The sequence below is a fragment of the Myxine glutinosa genome, chromosome 2 (genome assembly GCF_964187855.1).
Source record: "Myxine glutinosa chromosome 2, kmMyxGlut1.1, whole genome shotgun sequence".
NCBI classification, from domain to species: domain Eukaryota; kingdom Metazoa; phylum Chordata; class Myxini; order Myxiniformes; family Myxinidae; genus Myxine; species Myxine glutinosa.
Window position 1 is genome coordinate 160,769,914 of NC_136262.1, and position 23,875 is coordinate 160,793,788.

General features: G+C 46.1%; 2 protein-coding genes across 4 annotated transcripts in view; both read right to left on the minus strand.

The window, feature by feature from the left end:
* The window catches only part of LOC144890675 (lysosomal proton-coupled steroid conjugate and bile acid symporter SLC46A3-like), a 43,079-nt gene extending 41,819 nt beyond the window's left edge, over window positions 1–1,260 (minus strand). The window contains exons 1-2 of one of the 2 annotated variants that reach the window (XR_013622407.1): window positions 1,189–1,260; window positions 653–883 (exon numbers count right to left, since the gene is read on the minus strand). Coding sequence is in view for 1 of the 2 variants with exons in the window: in XM_078771866.1 (XP_078627992.1) it covers window positions 653–883 (231 nt within the window). In the remaining variant the exon portion in view is untranslated. The remainder of the gene's footprint in view (window positions 1–652; window positions 884–1,188) is intronic. The other variant, XM_078771866.1, reaches the window with a different exon arrangement.
* Window positions 1,261–18,532: 17,272 nt separating this feature from the next.
* The window catches only part of LOC144888206 (lysosomal proton-coupled steroid conjugate and bile acid symporter SLC46A3-like), a 30,618-nt gene continuing 25,275 nt past the window's right edge, over window positions 18,533–23,875 (minus strand). For both annotated transcript variants that reach the window (XM_078771868.1, XM_078771867.1), the window contains one exon: window positions 18,533–19,054. In XM_078771868.1, the coding sequence (XP_078627994.1) occupies window positions 18,955–19,054 (100 nt within the window). In that variant the 3' untranslated portion in view covers window positions 18,533–18,954. The remainder of the gene's footprint in view (window positions 19,055–23,875) is intronic.

Below are 23,875 nucleotides of genomic sequence, written 5' to 3' on the forward strand. Positions count from 1 at the left end.
GCACCGGCCAGAACACGGCCAGACGCGCCTCTCCCGGGCATGCCCGGACTCACTGTTCCCGGGCACGCCCGAACCTCCCGGGCACGCCCGGTCTCGCCTTTCCAGGGCTCGCCCAGAGCGTCCGGGCATGCCCGCTATCGCCTTTCCAGGGCTCGCCCGGAGCGTCCGGGCATGCCCGCTATCGCCTTTCCAGGGCTCGCCCAGAGCGTCCGGGCATGCCCGCTATCGCCTTTCCAGGGCTCGCCCAGAGCGTCCGGGCATGCCCGCTATCGCCTTTCCAGTGCTCGCCCAGAGCGCCCGGGCACGCCCAGCCTCGACTTGCCAGGCCGCAGCCAAACACGCCCGGGCAGGTCCAGACTCGCCTTTCCAAGGCTCGCCCTTGATACCCGGGCATGCCCGGTATAGCTTTTGCCGGGCAAACTTCCCGACATAAATGTGTATATATATTGTTGCCCGAAAAACGGGCTTGTCAGAATACCTGAGCTGTTTTGTTTCAATAAAGCAACTCGGACGAATTCCGTCTTTGGTCGCGTCAATTCTTTCGACTCGCGTTGGAGCGCAGTTCCTTCATGTACATGTTAAAGGCGATACTGAAAGTAGGTAGCTCTCGTGTACACAGATGGCTGCACGTTTGCGATCTGCGTGAACCTACCTCCTCGTGCGTTGTCCCGTTGAAGTAGCAGGTGCCGTTGGGATGCATGTTGGCGGGAAATGGGAAACCACTTTCGCTGGCCATGTCCTCGCACAGCCTCCGGTAGATGTACGGACTTATCAGGGGACCGGGCAAGCTCCCGGCGAACAGGAACAACGCCATGAGCGGCTCGACCAGGCGAATGCGTCTGAGGCCACACGACGCCATGACCGATGGTTGAAAGACGTCCATCTGCCCACAACAAATAACTAAATAAAATGGAAACAACCACAGCGTTTTCACGCAGCAACGATACGAATCGTGAAAGTCATGTGATCGAAATTACAAACTCCCGCCATTCATTGATGTTCCAAACTGTAGTTAATTGGTCCAAACTGTACATCGTAATTAGTTTCCCTGAAGGATTAAACTCTCGAAATTACAATGATGAAGATTATGTATAATTCACCTGTCGGTGAACAATTTAATGTACAAGTTTTCCTGCGCGTTAACGAGTACAAATGAACGTGTAAAGGTAGTAAGGTAACCGTACGTACCTGTCGGCATAAGTTCCACCGATTCACACAACAAAGTTCGGGCACCAATGATTTCAACTTACGTTTACACTCTTATACAGGACACGACTTCCTTTTCGCGCGAGTTAAAACCACGATGACGTCACGTGTTTCCCACTTCGGGTGGGCGTGGTTGTCATTTGTGTTCTTTCTCCATTTACCTTAATTCTCTGAATCTCTCCCACGAATGGAAACACAGAACGCAAACTCCTACGAGATTGGATTCAAAATTCCGGGTGCTGGTTGCATCATTACCGTGGCGTGGCTCGATACACCTCATTAGGTAAACAACATGAATATTTGGTTTATATTAGTGGAAGGTCAAGTTACCTGTTTGGTTGAGTTATGAAACGCTCGTTTTGTTTTTCATTAATAACTGCAAATGGGACAGCCGGCTTAAAAACACAAAGCGTTGCTCATGGATCCGAAGGAGCCTTTTACTTTTACCGTACGTTACCTGGATTAGCCAATCCCTTTCAATGGATCTCGGGACACGTAACTTCACCTTGCACCTGGAGATGTTCGATCCCCAACGTCATTTGGACACCTTTAAGCCGTCGGTCTGGCATCCCAATAGCAAAAAGGTAGAGTTTTGGTGGCGCCGTGTCGCACCTGCCGGATGATACCCACGCCATTGTACCTCATGCCACACCCGGTGATGGCAGACATGCACGCCACATGCCACAAGCAATTAAACTTGTTTGGGCTTTAACGTCTCCATTCGAAGATCGACATTTATAATGCAGACGCTGCTTTCCAACACAGAGACAATTGTTACACCTTTTTACCGTGAGGAGAACTAACAGGTGCGTGTTCATTAACCAGGCAGGTGGCACTTGCCAAGCCACCTGTTCCTGACGGTTATGGGGTTCCTGACGGTTATGGACGGTTTCTCATGGCGTGCATCCTTGAGTGCTTCAGGCACTTGGAGAATGATATGAATGATTCAGACACTTGGAGAATGATATGAATGATTCAGACACTTGGAGAATGATATGAATGATTCAGGCACTTGGAGAATGATATGAATGATTCAGACACTTGGAGAATGATATGCATGATTCAGACACTTGGAGAATGATATGCATGATTCAGACACTTGGAGAATGATATGCATGATTCAGACACTTGGAGAATGATATGAATGATTCAGACACTTGGAGAATGATATGCATGATTCAGACACTTGGAGAATGATATGAATGATTCAGACACTTGGAGAATGATATGCATGATTCAGACACTTGGAGAATGATATGCATGATTCAGACACTTGGAGAATGATATGAATGATTCAGACACTTGGAGAATGATATGAATGATTCAGGCACTTGGAGAATGATATGCATGATTCAGACACTTGGAGAATGATATGAATGATTCAGACACTTGGAGAATGATATGAATGATTCAGACACTTGGAGAATGATATGCATGATTCAGACACTTGGAGAATGATATGCATGATTCAGACACTTGGAGAATGATATGAATGATTCAGACACTTGGAGAATGATATGAATGATTCAGACACTTGGAGAATGATATGAATGATTCAGACACTTGGAGAATGATATGCATGATTCAGACACTTGGAGAATGATATGCATGATTCAGACACTTGAAGAATGATATGAATGATTCAGACACTTGGAGAATGATATGCATGATTCAGACACTTGGAGAATGATATGAATGATTCAGACACTTGGAGAATGATATGAATGATTCAGACACTTGGAGAATGATATGCATGATTCAGACACTTGGAGAATGATATGCATGATTCAGACACTTGGAGAATGATATGCATGATTCAGACACTTGGAGAATGATATGCATGACTCAGACACTTGGAGAATGATATGAATGATTCAGACACTTGGAGAATGATATGAATGATTCAGACACTTGGAGAATGATATGCATGATTCAGACACTTGGAGAATGATATGAATGATTCAGACACTTGGAGAATGATATGAATGATTCAGACACTTGGAGAATGATATGCATGATTCAGACACTTGGAGAATGATATGCATGATTCAGACACTTGAAGAATGATATGAATGATTCAGACACTTGGAGAATGATATGCATGATTCAGACACTTGGAGAATGATATGAATGATTCAGACACTTGGAGAATGATATGAATGATTCAGACACTTGGAGAATGATATGCATGATTCAGACACTTGGAGAATGATATGCATGTTTCAGACACTTGGAGAATGATATGCATGATTCAGACACTTGGAGAATGATATGAATGATTCAGACACTTGGATAATGATATTGTTGTGGTTTTTAGAACCCTCCACGTTGTAAATATCTGTAATATTCCCTTATAAATAATCCCCTGTAAATATTCCCATTTTTGGTGTAAAGGTCAAAGGTCGCACCCTAGTTAGGCCACGAGCAACACGTAGCACACCATAGGCTTCTTCTTTAGTTATTTCATTTGTATGTGTTCTAGTTAAGGATCTGTTCCCAATAGTTTGACTCTGCGTTGTATTAATCAAATAACCTAGGCCCCTTCAATTACCCCCAATCTCTCTCTCTCCAAAAGTGCCAATAGCACCTACAGACGGGGCTTGTCCTTCCCAATGGTGTCACATAATCTTATTGCCGTCGTCGCTGCCTTAGCGCTCACTGCAAACACTATTGAACATGCGGTCGGCTCGAGGAAAGAAGGGGCGGAGCCACGGGAAGAGGTGTGGCCTCGCCCACGAGCCGTCGAGGGTGGAACCAGTGAGCCCTCTCTGACCAACCAGGGCTGAGGTGAGCTCGTTAATAGGCGTGGCTCGATGAAGCGCGGCTTGATTTCTAAGCGGGTTATAAAAGCGCAAGCGCCAAGCCCTCTCACAGAGATGCGCCAGGGAGAGAGAAGGAGTCAAACCTAAAGAGATGCAAGAGATGCGCGAGGGGAGGCCATTGATGAAGAACTGCGCAGGGGACCGTTGCGATTGAGAGAACAGCGCAGAGATGGCGGATGATAAGAACACTGCACAGAGGATCGCTTGGAACCATCGTTTGATACGAACTGTCGTTTGGTTTGAGAGCATTCGACATGCTATACGCATGCAGCATCCCCGCCCCTCGCGTATGTAAGGTCCGGTCATGCGCCAACGACACGCGAAGCTGCCTGCCATTCTTCGCGGTGGACCCGGAGCCTGGAACCATCTGCTTGGACCCTTATCTTCCTTCCCACCACCACCACCCCATTCGTGTAAGTGTGTTTGTATTGTCCTGGGCGTGTGATAATATAAGACTGTTTAAGGCTGCCCTGTGGCACTGCTTCTTCTGCTTCTTCTTGTATATTCCCTTCTTTCCTTTCCTCTTTGGGTTTCTTGTAAATAATTAATAAATTATATTTGTTCTTGCTTTACTTTGGTTCCTCTCATCCGATCGCTTGCGTCCTGTCCCCAATTGAATATCGGTGGCACAATATAGGAACCACTATAATCGGGTTTAGACTGCCGCTAACGGCTCGAGCTTCGGATTGTTAAACCGCTCGGCAAAATTCCATCTTGTCCGTGGCTCGGGCAGAAATAGCGCCCTGCTTTGCGGCGAGGTTGGCGAAGGTATCTGGGACTCCATTGACCAGTCACCCTGGTCAATCTCAACCCTGCAAAGGAGCGCGATATCTTCTAGGACTCGGACGGCCAGCTTAATAGACGAGGGGATTAAACCCCCCTCGGTAAGGGGAGCGCCGTAGTTCGAGATCCGCAACAATAAGAATGATTCAGACACTTGGAGAATGATATGAATGATTCAGACACATGGAGAATGATATGAATGATTCAGACACTTGGAGAATGATATGAATGATTCAGACACTTGGAGAATGATATGAATGATTCAGACACTTGGAGAATGATATGAATGTTTCAGACACTTGGAGAATGACCTGAATGCTGCATCCACTTGGAGCATTGTTGAACTTCGTAAGGTCCGTCATAAGGTTGCTGCAAGGGTTCTGTCCAAAGTCACATCGTATGAATACGTGGATGCATGTATACATTTCCTGGGGAATAAAATCCGGGTGTGACAAAGGTGAATGTGTTGGTGTCGCCCAGAGACCCTGCACGGCTGAACGAAGTTGGTTGGCATCGTTGGTGGCATCACGTAAGGTGTCATTGGATGGTGAGAAGACATATGTGAGGCCGTCCAGGTAAAACCTTCCAGCTTCTTCTTCTTCTTCCTTCGACCCACATGCACATATAAAATCTGCTATTGAACCGAATGCCTTGAATTAACGCTCGATTTGCTATCCGTGATTTCCCGGTCTTCAACGTGGGAAATCCCAGGACAGTATTTTCACAATTCGATGCAAAATTGAAGGCCTTGGGGTCGACGCAAAAGAGGACACAGGAGCAACCACCACAATCATCAGCTCTGTGGTCCTGAAAATTTGAGTGCAAATGGTTGGGACCAGATCCAGTGTTTGCCAAAACCATAGTTTACAGTTCGCTCCCAGGGTAATGGCCCCCATCATAGGACATGGTTTTTTAACCCTCAAGTTGGGGAAGTTTAAATATCGGTTAGAGGTATGGGTGGCCGAGGTGTGCAACAAAATCCAATTGGAGGATAAAGGTAGGAATTTTTTTTTTTTTTGTGTACAGAATCGAGGTACACAAACAGAGCTAACATTTATCACACAAACAAATCAAACAGACAAACAAAGTATATAAAAAGGGGAGTGGTAGACAAGATGGGGAGAGAAGGGGAAGCACACAAACACAACATTTGAGAGCAGGGACATCGGGAGATGTGTGGGAGGGAGAGGGATTGGGGGGGGGGGGGGGGGATGGGAGGAGCATAAAACACAAGGACACCAAGGACTTCCAGGAAAGAAGTTAGTATTTCAAAAAAAGTGGATTTGGGGTGAAATTAGTGGGGGTAGAAAAGATCAAGGTTTTGGATGGGGGAAGATAAGAGATGGTGGTGAACAGCTGTTTTAAAGACCTGGAGGGAGGAGTGGGATTGAAGAGAGTGAGGGAGTTTGTTCCAGAGGTGGGAGAAAAGAGGAATGAAGGAGTGAAGGTGAGCAGAGAGTCTTGATTTTGGCAGTTTAACCATAAGAGGGTTGCAGGCAGATATTGTGCGACCTGTAGGAATATTTGGGGGACAGAGCCCAGAGAGAGCTGGGGGAGCAAGGCCGGAGAGGAGTCGGTAGAAGACGGAAAGACCACCAAACTGCCTGCGGTGATTAAGTGAAAGGCCCTCGGAGTTAGCTTCATTGTGGGGGATTCCAATGATTCTGAACGCTTTGGTTTCAACAGCGTGAAGACGAGCTAGGTGTGAGGCAGGAGCACCAGCCAGAGGGGAGAGCAGTATTCCATTGAGCTGCGGATGAAAGCCTTGTATGTGGTGAGGAGCTCCGGTGTGCCAAGGAAGGACTTCGCATGACGGAGGATGCCCAGTCGGCGACTGGCATTGTAGGCCAGATTTGAAATGTGGTTTTCCCAGGAAAGATCATGGCAGATAGTGAGACCCAAAAGCTTGAGTGACAGAACTTCTTGGAGAGGATTATTCAGAAATTGGATGGGAGGGTTGTCCAGTCGGTCTTTTCGGAGAGATATCGTAAGAGTGTGAGAATTGTCAGGATTGAAAGACATGTTCCACTTGTTTAACCAGTCTGTGATTTTGTCCAGGTCTGCAGAGAGTGAGGAGGCTGCAGACTGCCGATCTGAGGGATGAGGAAAGGAGCGTCAGAGAGTGGAGTCATCAGCAAAGAGATAGAGAGGGTTTTCAAGAGGGTCAGAGAGATCATTGATGAAGACCAGAAAACGCACAGGGCCCAGAACACTGCCTTGGGGAACTACAGCCTGAACAGGAAGAGGAGATGAGAGAAACCCATTCAGGGCCACACGTTGACTACGACTAGAGAGGAAGTCCGCCAGCCATGTGTGGAGATTTACATGGATGCCAAAGGAGGAGAGTTTGGTGAGCAGAGCGGGGTACCAGACTGTATCGAAGGCACGTGATATGTCAAGGGAGACAGCTCGAATTTCCTGTTTGGCATTGAGGACCTCCATCCATTGTTGAGACAGCAGAAGCAGCATGTCCAGAGTAGAGTGACCTGGTCTGAAACCAAATTGATGATCAGAGATCAAGCCATTGGAGAAGAGGAAAGATTTCATATCCGAAGCAATGATGGATTCCATGACTTTGCTGATAATTGGGAGAAGGCTGATTGGTCTGTAGTTGCTAGGATCTGTTTTTGCACATTTTTTGTGTAAAGTGTTGATGTTGGCTGATTTCCAAGCAGATGGCAGATGACCTTGAGCAAAAGAGAGGGTGAAGAGAACAGAGAGAGGGAGTGAAAGAGCGGAAGAACAGGATTTTAGGACCCGTGGGCTGATGCCGTCAGATCCAGTTGAGTCGAGGGTTGACAGAAACTTTTCCACCTTGTCAGGAGGAAAGGACACAGAGTCCAGGAGCAGCTGGGTATGACTGGGTATAGTGGGTACAGCGAGGGATGGCTTTGGGACACAAGATTTAGAGGCAAACACAGAGTTGAGGCATTCAGCTTTTTCACGTGCGGTGTCAGCTGTGTGGCCGTTTGAGGTAAGGGAGGGGATGGAGGGGGAACAAACACCAGAAACAGATTTGACGAGACGCCACCAGGATTTGGAAGAGGGAGACAGATATATATAGTTCTAGTTATATATATAGAAGCAAAGATTTGCGGTTGGGAGTAAATCCAAATGACTCCATGGTAAGATCTCCAACCTTTAATTGAACAAACAATGACTCAACATTTCGATTAACAACATGTGAAGCCACTCGCCTCCGTTAATCTTCCTCAAGAGTGATAAAATCATCTCAACATCCCCTTATATGCAAAGTGGGCGAGGTATATGCAAAGTGGGGTGGGCAAAGCTGGACAGCCAATGAAACCGTATCACACCACTCTCGTGAACGGAGACGTTACTGACCAAATTCAAAAATCAACCGCATATTAACGGCTTAAAATAATCCTGTAAGCAATGCTGGATTATAACTCAAGTGTTTAGAAAATCAGGAAAACAATCATTACATTTAATTAAAAGTTAAACTTGTAAACAATTAAATTGTAAATTAAATTAAAACTGCAAATATATTGTTACAGTTTTTAGAACTTTCACATCAAATTTAGCATTAAAATTCCTTATAAATAACCCCTGTGTACATTTCCCCCTTAATTGGCTGTTAATTGAAATGCGCACCTTAGCTAGTCCATGTACAAGCACGTAGCCAATCCTAGAACCTCTCTATAGTTATTTCGTTATTCTGTGTTTCAGTTGAGGCCATGTGTCCCATAGTCGATCTTACGCTGCACCAAATCAAATAAGATAGATCCCCCCTTTTTCAATCGTCCCAAAGCCTCCATTACCAACTGCATTCGCCTACATTACCAACTGCATTCGCCTACATTACCAACTGCATTCGCCTACATCTCCAACTGCATTCACCCTCCATTGCCCATGTGCTCCAACTCGGAGAAGAAGGGCGTTGCCCGCCCATCGTCATCAGAAGGTGGAGCCAAGAAAGCCCTTGCCGACCAACCAAGAATGAGTGGGTTTGGCTTGAGAGGGCGGAGAAAGAAAGATCGAGCAGGTTCGTGAAGGTTCCAGGGCGTGGCTATATAACCCGTTATGGGAAGCCCCCACCGAAAACGAGAGAGGTCGGACGAATTGTGAGTTCTGTCGAGGTCGAGGTTGAGATCGAGGTCGAGTGAAGCGAGCACGGAGAAAGAGGGCCATGGAAATTGCCCGGCCGAGAATTGCGTATGCAACATACCAACTTTCCCCTGCTATATAATTGTCCGGTCGCGTCCAACGACACGCGGAGCCGTTTGCCGGGTTTTCGCCTCGACCCCAAAGCTTGGATCGGAGCGCACGCTTGGAGCCGGACCTCGACGCCTACCATCTGCCTGGACCCTTCACTGCCTTCCCGTACCATCCTTCCGATTCCATCCTTTCATGTAAGTGTGTTCGTTCTGCCTGGGGTGTTTGATAAGTTAAGCCTGTATAAGCTTGCCCTGTGTCTGCTTCTTCTTCTTCCCTTGTACATGCCCTACTTTTGTGTCCTCTTCAGGTTTTTTTGTACGTAATGAATAAATCCTTGTTCTTCCTACCTTTTGGTTTCTTCTTTCGTTTCCGATCGCTTTCGTTCCTTCTTCCAATTGATATACGTGGCATGATTCCGGCCAAAGCTCCGCAATCGGGTTAGTCATTGTTAATGGCTCGAACTTCGGACTGCTAACCCGCTCGGCAAATACCATCTTGTCCGTGGTTTCGAGCGGTACTTGTCTCCCTGTTTTGCGGAGGGATTGGTGAAGGTATTCGGGAGAACACCTTGACCAATAACCCTGATCCATCCCACCTCGCAAAGGAGCGTTACAGGTACCAGGAACGGAGACGGCCAGCTTAACAAGACGAGGAGATTAAACCCCCCTCGGTAAGGGGAGTGCCGTCGTCCGATTCCATAACAATTGGTGTCGGGGAGTGAGATTTGGACCCGAAGTGCGCTTAACGCACTCGAAATTATGAGCGGCCGAAATTTTATTAAAACATCTAAATTTTAAAATCATGCCATGGATGATCAAGGTGATCGGATGCCGGTAGGGGAGCGAGAAGAAGAAGGGTTAGAAGCAGCCCAGGACCTCAGGGAGGAACTAGAGGAGAGCAATACGCATTGGGTAGCGGAGATTTCAGGTGCACAAGATGGCGGCGTTGCGCACGAGGTTGCAGCAGCCGCGCCCGCGGCGTCAATGGACTGGGGCCTATTTATGAAACAGATGATGGCCTATATGGTAAAGACGGACCATACAATGAATGATGTGGGAAACCAAATTGGGGAATTGAGGAATGACATGGGAAACCAAATTGGAGGTTTGGAAAGTAGAATGGGGGAGCGGTTAGATGACAAAATTGAGGGGTTAGATAACAAATTTGAGGGGTTAGATAACAAATTTGAGGGGTTAGATAACAAATTTGAGGGGTTAGACAATAAATTTGAGGGGTTAGACAACACGGTGGAAGGGCTAGAAGGTAAATTGGGGGGCCAACTGAAGGACGTGAGTAATCAAATTGGGGAAATGAAGGATGGGTTAACGGAGTTGGAAAATAGAATGGCCACCCAGGAGAACCAAATGGAAGGGGTGAAGAATGGGTTAGCGGGGTTAGAAAACACCATGGAAGGCAAATTGAGGGAAATAGGGGAGCAATCCGCCCGGGAAATTAAACAGATGGGGAACCAGATAGAGGAGGTAAAAATCGGGTTGGAAACCAAATTGGATGCCCAGAGGAATGATTTGGAACAGATGAGGGCGGCATCTACCAAAGAGATGGGAGAGATGGGGGAGGAGATAGGGCGTGGAGTGGGCGAAGAGGTCGCGGGGGTACGCGAGGAGGTAAAGCAGGGTGAGGAGTGCATGAAGAAAGAGGTGAGGAATAGTACGGCTAGGTTACAGGGGGGTATAGAAGACCTGACGCGGGGAGTAGAGCAGCTGATGGTGGGACAAAAGGAATTGGGGGAGCAGGTGGAAAAGAACACGGCGGTGATAGGGGGGTTGAAAGCGACACAAAAGGAGATAAAAAAAAGAACTAATAGCGACGAAGAGGGAATGTCAGATGGTACAAGAGGGACTGACGAAGAGGTTAGAGGGGGTGGTAGAGGCAATGGAGACAAAAGAACGGGAAGTAAGGACGCACATAGAAACGACCAAGGTGGCCTTAGAGGAATAAATTGAGGGGGCGCACCGGGAAATAAAGGAGGTGAGACAAAAATTAGAGGAAGTGGAAGAAGGGGTAAGTGAAATAAAAAAGAGACGGAGGGAGACTAAAAAGGAGCTGAAGGAGGAAGTGATGGAATTGGTGCAAGGTCTGTGCTCAAATCGTGATGATGTGCTTACTGACCAAATAAAGAGTTTGCAGGTGGCGGAGGAGGAGCGAAGACGAGGTGCTGAGGTGAGTGGCGATATGCTCGGGAATGTATATGGTGTGAGGGGAGATTCAGTGGGCTTGGGTGTTGGTTTGGACCTGGGCGTTCGTGAGAGGCCGCTGGTAAGGTGTGCGACAGGTGCAGAGTGTGTGGAAAGAGGCGGTGTGCAAGGATGTCCGACTATGGGGAGTGCGGAAGGTATTTGTGAGCCGGGGTGTGCGGCGGTGATCGGGTGTGTGCAAGAATGCACCCCCATGAGTGGTACGGGGTATGTACCGGGAGAGAGTGCGAAAGAAGGCGCGCGAGAAAGGTGTGGAACGGAGGTGTGTGTGAGGAAAAAGTTTGTGCTAAGGAGTGAGTGCGTTGCCAAGAGTGAGAGTGAATGCACGGCAGAGTGTGGTGGTAAGAGTGACATGGAGTATGAGTTGGTTGTGGCAGGTGAGGAAGAATGCACACCTGGAATGGAAGAATGCACACCTGGAATGGTCAAGCGCGTGTGGGAATGCACACCTGAGTTGGTGGTGAAGCGCGTGATTGGGTGTGCAAAAGAGTTCACACCCATGGTTGTCACAGAGGATGTGACCGAGGAATGGGCGCGAGGAGGTGTGTTGATGAGGTATGCGAACGACGAGTGTGTGCCAAGGTGTGCGGTGGTCAGGTGTGTAACGAAGTCTGTGAGTGGAATGAGTGTAACTGGGTGGTGTGTAGGAGAAGGTACAATAACGAAGTGTATGGAGACGCCGGGCGTGGTGAGTGTGAAAGGGGTCGTGTATGCGTGTGAGCCTGGAAGTGAAGCATCGACGTGGAACGGGATAGCGATTAGGTTGACGTTTAGCCGATGCGGGCACTCGGTGCGCGGCGCGCTTTGTTGGCTGCGAGAACCGGCGGGGATCGGTGCAACGTGGCTCCTGTTCGGAGCGCCGCGCAAGATCCGGGCCGGACCTCGCCCTGCACGGTCGCATCCGCGCTCTGCTAAGCGGAGCGGGCAGCCCGGTTCGAGGGCAGGTAGGAAGGGTCGGCACGGCGACCCCTTGTGGTTGCGGCGTTCCCGCCGGGCGAGATTGGGGCACCGGGCGGGAGACTGGATGGCTCCGCGCCGAGGTGGACCTTGGGATCTCGGCCCGAGCAAACCTCCTTCCCTGAACCGAGTGCCGGACGGATCCCACCGCGGTAGACAGACCACCCACATTCATTGCTCGGCTTGGCAAAGCCGAGCTTTGAGCATGTAAAGACGCACCGAGGCTCAAGTTAATTGACATTTGGGAGGGATAGGGAATTGGTGATTGGCAAAAATTGATGAGCAAAATTTGATTTGCAGATGATTGGCAAATTTTGGATTGGCAAGAATTGGAATTGGATGGGCAAAATTGATAATGGAAGATGCCCGAGGTGGTGGGATGGCAAATCCACCATCCCTCACATCACCCGGGCACATGACTGCATTCCAACTGCATTCGCCTACATCTCCAACTGCATTCACCCTCCATTGCCCATGTGCTCCAACTCGGAGAAGAAGGGCGTTGCCCGCCCATCGTCATCAGAAGGTGGAGCCAAGAAAGCCCTGGCCGGCCAACCAAGAATGAGTGGGTTTGGCTTGAGAGGGTGGAGAAAGACTGATCGAGCAGGTTCGTGAAGGTTCCAGGGCGTAGCTATATAACCCGTTATGGGAAGCCCCCACCGAAAACGAGAGAGTGAGGACGAATTGCGAGTTCTGTCGAGGTTGAGATTGAGGTCGAGTGAAGCGAGCACGGAGAAAGAGGGCCACGGAAATTGCCCGGCCGAGAATTGCGTATGCAACATACCAACTTTCCCCTGCTATATAATTGTCCGGTCGCGTCCAACGACACGCGGAGCCGTTTGCCGGGTTTTCGCCTCGACCCCAAAGCGTGGATCGGAGCGCGCGCTTGGAGCCGGACCTCGACGCCTACCATCTGCCTGGACCCTTCCCTGCCTTCCCATACCATCCTTCCCATTCCATCCTTTCGTGTAAGTGTGTTCGTTCTGTCTGGGGTGTTTGATAAGTTAAGCCTGTATAAGCTTGCCCTGTGTCTGCTTCCTCTTCTTCCCTTGTACATGCCCTTCTTTTGTTTCCTCTTCGGGTTTTTTTGTACGTAATGAATAAATCTTTGTTCTTCCTACCTTTTGGTTTCTTCTTTCGCATCCAATCGCTTTCGTCCCTTCTTCCAATTGATATACGTGGCACGATTCCGGCCAGAGCTCCACAATCGGGTTAGTCATTGTTAATGGCTCGAACTTCGGACTGCTAACCCACTCGGCAAATACCATCTTGTCCGCCGTTTCGGGCGGTACTTGTCTCCCTGTTTTGCGGAGGGATTGGTGAAGGTATTCGGGAGAACACCTTGACCAATAACCCTGATCAATCCCACCTCGCAAAGGAGCGTTACAGGTACCAGGAACGGAGACGGCCAGCTTAACAAGACGAGGAGATTAAACCCCCCATGGTAAGTGGAGTGCCGTCGTCCGATTCCGTAACAATATTAAAGCAAAAATTTTTGAGATAAAATAAAATTGCCATAATATCAAGATCATCACATGTGGCCGTATGCGGTAAAGGGGAATGCGGGAGGGAGGGGGATTATAGGGGGATAAAATGGGGGGGGGACCAGAGGGGGGTGGAAGCGGAGGGGGGGTTTTGGAGAGGGGTGGTTTGGAGGGGGGGGGTGGGGGGGGGAGGGGGCAAATTGTCCGAATAAAAACCTTGTGTGACATATTATGTGGACTCGTTGTTCAAAGTACGGAATGCCTGCTTCGTTCACACAAGAGTGGGTCAAACGCTACCGGTAAGTCAACTACCTCTTGTGTGATCGAGGTAACAGTTTCTTCTGCGTGCCAAGCCTCCAAAACACGTCTTCTGTTTCTGTTGGGTATGGAACCCAAAATATTAACCATATCCCAAAAAGGTGTGTGGCCTTCCTTCAGGCCGTGTTTGGCAATAGCAGATATGCTGGGATAATTACATTCAAATGCTTTTTGGTGTTCAGTAATACGTTGACCTAAGGTCCTTCCGGTTTCACCCACATACTCAGCTCCACAACCACAGGGCACTACGTATACCACCCCTGACCTATCCTTCCTCGGAAGCTTGTCCTTGACCCTCATAAGGGCTTGGCAAAGGGTGAAAACCGGTGTGAAACTCACCCTCACTCCTGCCGATTTCAAAATTCTGCCGACCCTCTGCGAAACCTCTGGTGCAAAAGGGAGAACACACAAACCCTTTGGTTGTTCTCTCGGTCTCAGCCCGTTGTGTGGGGAAGCCCTTATCGTTTTCCTGTTGGGTAGCAAGCTGTCAGGATAGCCATTTGCCCTTAACACATTTTGAAGATGGTCCACCTCACTCATCTTGTCTTCAAAGGTAGATGGTAACTCACGTGCTCTTTTTGAGAGGGTGTGCACCACCGACCTTTTGTGTTCCATTGGATGGCAAGAATTGAAATCAAGGTAGCGATCAGTGTGTGTTGGTTTTCTGTACACCGTTACCTTTAAGGCTCCTTTGGGATCCCTCGTTACGAGTGTATCCAGGAAGGGAAGGGCTCCATTTTTCTCCTCTTCAATGGTGAAATTAATGGAGGAAAAAGTTTTATTTATGGTCTCATGTATGATGCCCACCTCATCAGTGACAAATGACAAATGTGTCATCCACGTACCGGAACCAAACACGTGGTTGCACTAACAGGGCTGGAATGGTGCGTTCCTCCAAATCCTCCATCACCATGTTGGCAATCACAGCCGATACCGGGGAACCCACAGCGGTGCCATAAACCTGCTTGTAATATACCTCATTAAATACAAAGTAGGTGGAAGAGAGGCAGGTAGAAAGCATGTCACAGACGTCCATCGGGCTTAAAGCTCCCGCAGTCTCTTTCCATCGATCATCTTCCATCAAACGCCGGTCTGCCACCTCAATCGTCAGGGCTATGGGCACGTTGGTAAATAAAGACACAACATCAAATGAAACCATGGTCTCGTGTGCTTCGATGGTGAGCTGCTTCACTCTTTCAGCAAATGCTGTGCTATTGTGCACGGTTCGCTCTGTTGTCCCCACCAAATGCTTCAAAATGTTTGCCAAAAACTTGGATAGAGCATATGACGGACCATTAATACAGGAAACGATGAACCGTAGCGGAAATCCCTCTTTGTGCACTTTCGGCAGCCCGTAGGCCCTGGGAGCCACTCCCTTACTGCTGTACAGACGTTTGTACGCCGCAGCTGATCGTCTACCAGTCGCTTTTAATCTGGAAAGCATTGAGTTTAACCTGCGTTCCTCCTTCTTCGTTGGATCTGCGGTTAACCGTTCATAAGTACTTTGGTCCGCCAACATATCCTGCATTTTGTTGGTGTATACAAGACGATCCACGAGCACCGTTGCCCGTCCTTTGTCCGCTGGTAAGAACACCACATCATCCATGTTGCGTAACTCTTGTAAAGCATCCTTCCCCCTCTCTCCCCATCTTGTCTGCCGCTCCCCATGTTATATGTTTTGTGTGTCGGTTTTACTTTTTGTGTGATTAAGGTTAGCTCTTTCACGAGCCTCGATGTTGTATACAAAATATATATATATATATATATATATATATATATATATATATATATATATATATATATATATATATATATATCATCCCTAATGAACCTGAACAGTCCACTATAACTGTTCTTCAGTCTTAGCATACTCCCCGTCTGGGTCTGGGTGGAATGCCACCGGATCACCACTAGTTTCAGAGTTGGTCTTGGAGCTTGTCTGTTTGGTATACCTACGATAGCAAGACCGGTGGTAGTAGCCCTCAGCTGCAACTAGGTCTCGTGACGTAATCGCCATCATTCTTGGATCACTTTGGTCCACTGCTGCCTGCCTAACCGTCTGATCTTAACGTAGATCGACGCATTGGACCCAAGGGCTCTGTTGTGCTGCTTGTGAGATACTTGCTGCTTTTCAGGCATAAGATGCAGACTGGTTCACACACACGTGATGATGACGAGGTTAGACCTGCTGATGACTTTCTCCGGTTCAGTTCTTGCCGTCTTGGCTCATCCGGCTTCTCTGCGGATGCCGCTTTTTCAATAACATCCAGGTCACATTTCTTAACGAATTGATTCCTGCATCCCCTGTGATACAGGATTTGTGGGATCTCATCATCTCTGGCAGTGGCAGCAATCCTAAGAATGTCGGCATGCTTCCGGATCTCAGCTGCTTTCAGAAGCCGTTCCCAAGATGAACGATCTTGGGGCGGATTCAGCTCGAGGTCTGTGTCCTCGCACTCAAAGATGCAGGAGGAACGGGTCAACTTGCGTGGCAGTAAGGGCACTTGGTCTAGATCTGCAGTGCCCTCCATTATTGCCTGAAAGTGAAAAAAATGCTAATTAAATATCAGCATATTGACATCATTCATTTTGGATGTTTTTCGGGCTAAAAATTGCCGTTTTCAAAGATGTCAAATTCCGTTATGTACCATGGCTCAGATACAAATAAAATCCACACTTTTAGGCATAAAATGGACTTGGACACTTATTAACTTCTATTTGAGCCCATTTTGGCTGAGAAATTCCCATTGGTAGGGTAACTGTGGTGATATTTTGGACGGATGGCCAGATTTTAAGCAGGGGTCAAATTTCGTGACCTTTTCACCTCTAGTGACCTACTTAATTAGCATCTTGGCAAATAATAGATATAGTTATGTAGAACATAAAATTTCCAACATTTTGAGTGGTTATTTGTAGTAATTGGACCATGAGTTCAAAGGATATCGCAATTTATATTTCCCCTACCCCATAATTTCGGGTCCCGGATCAAGCCCAGTCCTCCATCTTTAAGAGGTGATTAGTAGCACTGGGCTACCGTTCCAAGCTTGGCTTCGAAGTTTTTTTTTCATCTATGGGTATATGCCTTTCAAGAAAACATGGCGAAATTTTGCCACCCCAGGTGGTACACCAATCCATGAAATTCTGGGATCTGGCCCATGGACTATAACGTCACTCTCCATTTTCTGTTTGTCTGTCTGATGTCTGTGTCACGTCCGATGTGAGGAGGTGGATGTTTTGGGCAAGGGTTGGGGGTTATGTTTGTTGTCTTGAAAACAGTGGGGGAATAGTACATGGACACACCCCCAGTGAATGTTACATCTTTAATTCTGATTAACAGAAATTCCCAGCTACTGTAAATGTTATTTTGAGGAAACAGTGCATGGCATGAATGCCACCTTGTGGAAATTGTAAACTTTATTTGCATATTTGCACAATCACTTTCTCAGTTTCCAAAACAAAACCAGTTGGTGTCGAAATACTAAATGCTGATTGATTAGCCCCCTTCTGTACCCCTGCACAGCAGGAGACCGGATTTTTCAATCACTTCTGTGTGTCTGTCTGTCTGCCTGTGTGTGTGTATATGTCTTGGTCGTAACGTTTTATATCAACTGAGCTATTGCCATAAATTTTTCAACAAAACTTTATGATAATACAGAGAAGGCAAATTAATTATTTTGTCAAAAGGTCAAAGGTCAGCATCACATAAAATCGTCAATTTTCTTCCGATTGAACTGAAATGTTAAGAATTTGCATATTGGGTCAATGAATTGGTTCACCAATCAAAAGCTACAAGCTGATTGTTTTTTTAGATTCAAAGGTCAAGGTTGCGTAAAATTGCCAATCTTCACCCGATTGACCTGAAATTTAGAGAATTTGCATAACGGGTCACTGAATTGGTTCATTATTAAAAAGGTATGAGTGGATTTTTTTAAAGATCAAAACGTCAAAGTTGCATAAAATTGTCAATTTTTGTCCAATTTTAAGAATTTGCATATTTTGAGAATATGGAAGATGTCTGAAAAAAACAGACATGGACGGGCTTTGCATTTTCCGATGCTTTCTCGGTTTTGCTTTCAATCAATGCACATACACGTTTGAATACCCCATTTACCTCTATGTCCATTTGACTTGCATGGATTTGTTCTGCTTTTGTTTATAGCAGCTTGTTACACTTTTCCCTATTTATTTTACAACTAAATCCTTTAAAAGGTAAGAAAACGCGTTTCAGCTATCTGTTTTCGTGTGTGTGAGCCACCATTATTTCTGCCCTGTCGAACTTCCTTGGAGAACAGTAAAGTTAGAATTAATTAAATAAACGCAGTGCAATAAGTAATAAATGATCATTCGGCCCATCTTCTGAGTCTAACTCGCTGCTAAGGTTCCTGTTTTAACGGGTGCTTCAGATGTGAGATTCTTTTGGGCATTGAAGAAGCTTGCCTTTTGCAGATGATCCTAAATCCGGAAAATTCTTGCACCTCGGTAATTATTCTGTACAGATCAAAGGTTTACAGAAACATTATAGCTTGTTCCACTTTCACACAAATCTTTTCGAATACAGAACTCTGCAAACATTTCACAATCATTTATTATTATCAATACTTTTTTGTTTTAAACATAAGTAGACCAGTGTTGCCCAGTGTTGCCTACCCATACACACAAATAATGTGACATGTCCACACACCATTTACACATGGAAATCACAAAAAACAGCAATAATGAAAAAAAACATCTTTTGAAAAACGCAAGTTTAGCCGATACCCCATTAGGTGCTTTGAATCCCAATAAAAATGCCACATTATGAAAGAGCAATATTGACAAATGAAAGGCACAACAAAAACAGCAGAATATAACTTCATCTTATTTGGTTGATTCTAATAAGAAATTGAACTACAAATAGAAATATATACATTATAAAAACTTACAGAAGACCTATATGTGCCAGCCGTGTCCACATACACGCACATGCACACACACGCACCCCTTGATCCATCAAGTACTCTGAATGCTTCCATAGTGCAATGGTTCGGCATCTGCCTCAAGCAAAAGTCTTTGCTGCGATGTGTCTGAACGATTCATAAACCACAAAATCCTGCACACACCACAAAATAAACAAGAAAGAGCAATCAGAGATTGCAAACCCTCACCAGGATGTATTTTCAGTGGTTTTTAAGGCTGTGTTAAAATAAATATGGCGGCCGAACCACGTGACCGATGACGTCATCATTATTTTTTTCTAAACTAATTTATTCCTAGATTATGCTCAATAAATTTCATCTTGATTGGATGAAGTTTTGTACTTGTCGAATTATGATGTCATAATGGAGGCACCTATGACGTCATCATTAACACATTTTATTCCCCATGGATAGTTCTTTACAATGAGCCATGTCTCAATCTTTTCTATTCAGTGCTTTCAGAGATATAGAGGTGCAAAGTTTTTCGGTTTTTTCCAAGATGGCAGCCAAACCACGTGACCGATATTTTTTTTTCTCCACCAATTTATGCCGACATGGCGCTCAAGAAATTTCATCTTAATAGGATGAAGATTTGTACTTGTCGAATTATGACGTCATAATGGAGGCACCTATGACATCATTAACATATTTTATTCCCCATGGAGAGTTCTTTACAATGAGCCATGTCTCAATTTTTATATACAGCGCTTTCGGCGATATAGAGGTGCAAAGTTTTTCGATTTTTCCAAGATGGCGGCCGAACCACGTGAACTATGACATCATAATTATCATGAAAAAAAATTATACAGGTGGAGTTTTTGTTTTTTTTGTATACAACATCGAGGCTGGTGAAAGAGCTAAAGAGTTGCACGTATGATGAAAATTTCCTGTCAATCGGACCGACGGTGGCAGAGAAAATCATATTTATTATGTGCAGACAAACAAACAGACAGACAAACGGACTCAAATGCAATACCCTCATCAGGCGAGGGTAATAATAAAAACCTTTGTTATGTTGGGTGTGAAAATGCATCAAAATTTGAATATACAGACGTCATTTTAACCGCAATAGTTGCAGACACTTGCGCCAGACACTTCTTTTATGATTATTATCACCAATAAATTGCAGAAACTTCATCAGACCGATAAGAGAAGAGGGGGTTATGTGACATCACTTCACACCAACCTATATCTAGCCCATCCCATAAAAAATTCAATTTGTTCTATTTAGCCTGTCCCCTGTGCAGGGAGATGGGGTTTTGCATTCACTTGTGTGTCTGTCCGAGCCATAACTTTTTTTTACCACGAGCTTTTGTCATCACATTTTCAACAAAGTTATATTTTGTGAATATGGAGAAGACAAATTCATAATTTTGTTCAAAGATCAAAAATCAGCGTCCCCTAAAATCAGCAATTTTCAACCAATTGACCTGAAGTTTTAATTACCCATTTCAGCTTTGTCATCAAATTTTAACAAAGCTTTATTATGATAATACGGTTAAGGCAAATGAATAATTTGGTCAAAAGGTCAAAGGTCAGCATCACAAAAAACATCAATTTCATCCGATTCACTTGAAATGTTAAGAATTTGTATGATGGGTCACAGAATTGGTTCACCAATCAAAAGCTGGAAGCTGATTTTTTAAATTTTTTTTTTAGATCTAATGCTCAAAGGTCAAGGCTGCATAAAATCATTAATTTACAATTTGTATTTTTATTTATTTATTTGATTTGCATTCATCTCCATATTCAACAATCTTTCAGCAAAAAATGCTGACTAAAAATTCAAAAAAGTTGAAGTGTGACACGTCTTCCGTACCGAGCGATATTTGAGCACATTTGTGAAAAGGCCCTGGGGTAATTAATGCAGGAGGCGAATGAAAAAGAGAAGCAGCTGGTTCACATTCTATCATATGATATGGGGGAGAGGCCTCATCTATAATATTTGGTCGAGTATTAATCACCACATCTGAGGAAGGATAGCGGCAAAAGAGGGTTCAGCGAAGGGATCGATTCCGGGGGCTATATAGACCAAGCTATGAGGAGCGGCTGAACATAGAAGGGAGGTGATTATATGAGGGGGTTTGATCGAGATATTTAAGATACAACAACAACAACATGCATTTTAAGGCCATTTTCCCTGCAAGAGCGGGGGTTAGCCTTGTGGTCCCCATGACAATCTTCTCCATTTTGCCCTATATTCTGTATCTCTCCTTGTTAACCCCCTGGCCCGCATTTCTTCTTCCACCATCTTTAGCCAAGTCTTCCCTGTCCTCTACTTCCTTCTACATTCATTTCCATCACTCTTCTCAACCAGTCACTTTCATCCTTCCTCAACACATGACCAAACCATCTCAACCTGTTCCTCTTCACAGCATCAATCACAGGCTCTATTCCCATCATCTTTCGCAATTCATCATTTGTCTTTCTCTCTCTCAATGATACTACGCACATCCACCGAACCATTCACATTTCCACCCTTTCCAGCCTTCGTTGCTGCTCCACATTCATGACCCATGTCTCGCTCCCATAAATCATAACACTTCTCACACATGCAGCATACACCTTTCCCTTCAGCTTCAACGACACTCCCCTCCTCATCAGCACGCCACTCAGTTCCCGAAACTTCTTCCATGCACATCTCACTCGAGCAACCATTGCCGAGTCTGATCCACCTTCTCCATTCAGCATGTCTCCGAGGTAGCAAAATGTTTTCACACCTTCCAGCTTCACGCCGTCTCCAAGATCCAACTCAACGTTTCCTCCATCTGCAGCTCCCTCTGTGCACACCTTACATTTGAATGTAGCTGCCACACTGGTTAATGACCCTCTCAGACCGCTACATTTTTGATGAACCCACTCAGCGCACATTGTACATTGAATGGAGTTCACTCCGACACCCTTCCTGCACACAGCACATGGCCACTTCCCAGTTCTTTCCACCTCACCACATGCTTTACCACTTGCCATCACCTTTGTCTTTCCTATATTCACCTTCAGACCTTTTGTCTCCATACATTCCTTCCACTTGTTCATCTTTTCCTTCAATCCATCCATACTTTCTGCAATCAACACCAGATCAGCTGCATACAACAACTCCCATGGTAAACCCTCCTTTACGTTCTGAGCCAGCACCTCCATCACAGCTACAAATAGTAGTGGACTTAGTACCGACCCCTGATGCACTCCCACCTTCACCTCAAACTCACCACTGTTCCCGCCCTTCGTCCTTACAGCTGTGCGCGCTCTTTTGTACATTGCCATCACAACTCTGATCAACCATTCCTCCACTTCTAACTTCCTCAACGCCCATGTCAATACTTTGCGTGGAACCCTATCGAATGCTTTATCCAGATCAACAAACCCAAGAAACAACTTCTTCCTCTTCTCCATGTACTTCTCCTGCAACTGCCTCACAATAAAGAGCGCGTCTGTCGTTCCTCTTCCTGGCATAAATCCAAACTGCATTTCGTCGATCTTCACCTTCTTCCTTATCCTCCTCTCCAACACCCTTTCCAATACCTTCATTCCATGCTCCAATAACTTTATCGCTCGGTACGAGCCACACTCCAGAGGGTCACCTTTCCCCTTGTATAGAGGGACGAGGGTACTCAGTTCCCAATCCACTGGAATGCGACCTTCTTTCACCACCAGATTACAGATCTCTGCCATTCTCTTCACACCCCAACTTCCTGCTGCCTTCAACATATCTCCCACAACTCCCGTCGGCCCTCCCGCTTTTCTACTCTTCATTGCTTTTATCGCTTCCTCAACTTCCTTCTCAGTTATCTTCTCTGCCGGTCCTAAAACTGGGTTACTCTCTATGTTGCCATCCCATTCATTCTCTGTATTCAACAGCATTTCCATATATCTTTTCCATCTTCCTTTAATTCCATCTGGGTCCACAACAATTTGTCCCACTTCATCCTTCAAGCAACTCACCCCCATCACATCACACCTCTCTTTCGCTATCTGCTTTGCAATCCTGAATGCCGCTCTCTGACCCTCTTCCGAATCCAAGCGTTCTCCGAACATTTTCCTACATGCCTCCTGCGGCTTTGCTACCTCTTTCTTTGCAGCCTTCTTGGCTGCCTTATAACTTTCATGCTCGGCTTTTTCTGCTCCCGTACCCTTCACCTTCTGCCACTCCTTGAACTTCTTCCTCTTCTCGTCAATCCTCTTTCCAACTTCATCATCCCACCACCATGTTTCCGAGTGCCTCGGTGGTCCTTTTGTCCATCCACATACCTCACCAACGGCTCCCAACAGACTATCTTTCATTGACATCCAACCACGTTCAAGCTCAACCACATCATCCTCTACCCTACTCAGCCTCTCTTTTAATGCCTCCCTTACTGTCACCTCTTTCAACCTCCACAACTTCATTCTCGGTTGGTACTTCACCTGCCGAGCTCTCCTCGCACCTTTCACCCTTATGTCGCAGACAACCAAGTGGTGCTGTGAAACAGCCTCCTCCCCTGGGATCACCTTTGTGTCCCGGAGGTGCCCCCTATCTCGCCTACGCACCATCAGGTAGTCAACGGTTGTCATCGACCCACCTGACGTGTATGTAACAAGCTTATTATCCCCTTTCTGGAACTGAGTATTACAAATCAACAAATCAGCTCCATCAGCAAACTCCAAAATCCTTTCACCTTCTCCATTTCTCACACCATATCCGTAACCCCCATGAACTCCCTCAAAACCGTCCATACTCCTTCCCACATGTCCATTTAGGTCTCCTCCTACCACAACAACTTCCTCAGCTTTCACGTTTTCCATCAGCTTCTCTATCGCACACCAGAACTTGGCCTTCTCTTCATCGCTCCGACCAACCTGCGAAGCATATCCCGAGATGACGTTCTCCAAGAGCTTTCCAATCATCATTTTCACCATCATCAACCTATCACTCACTCTCGTCACACTCACCACACTGTCTACAAACTCCTCAGAAA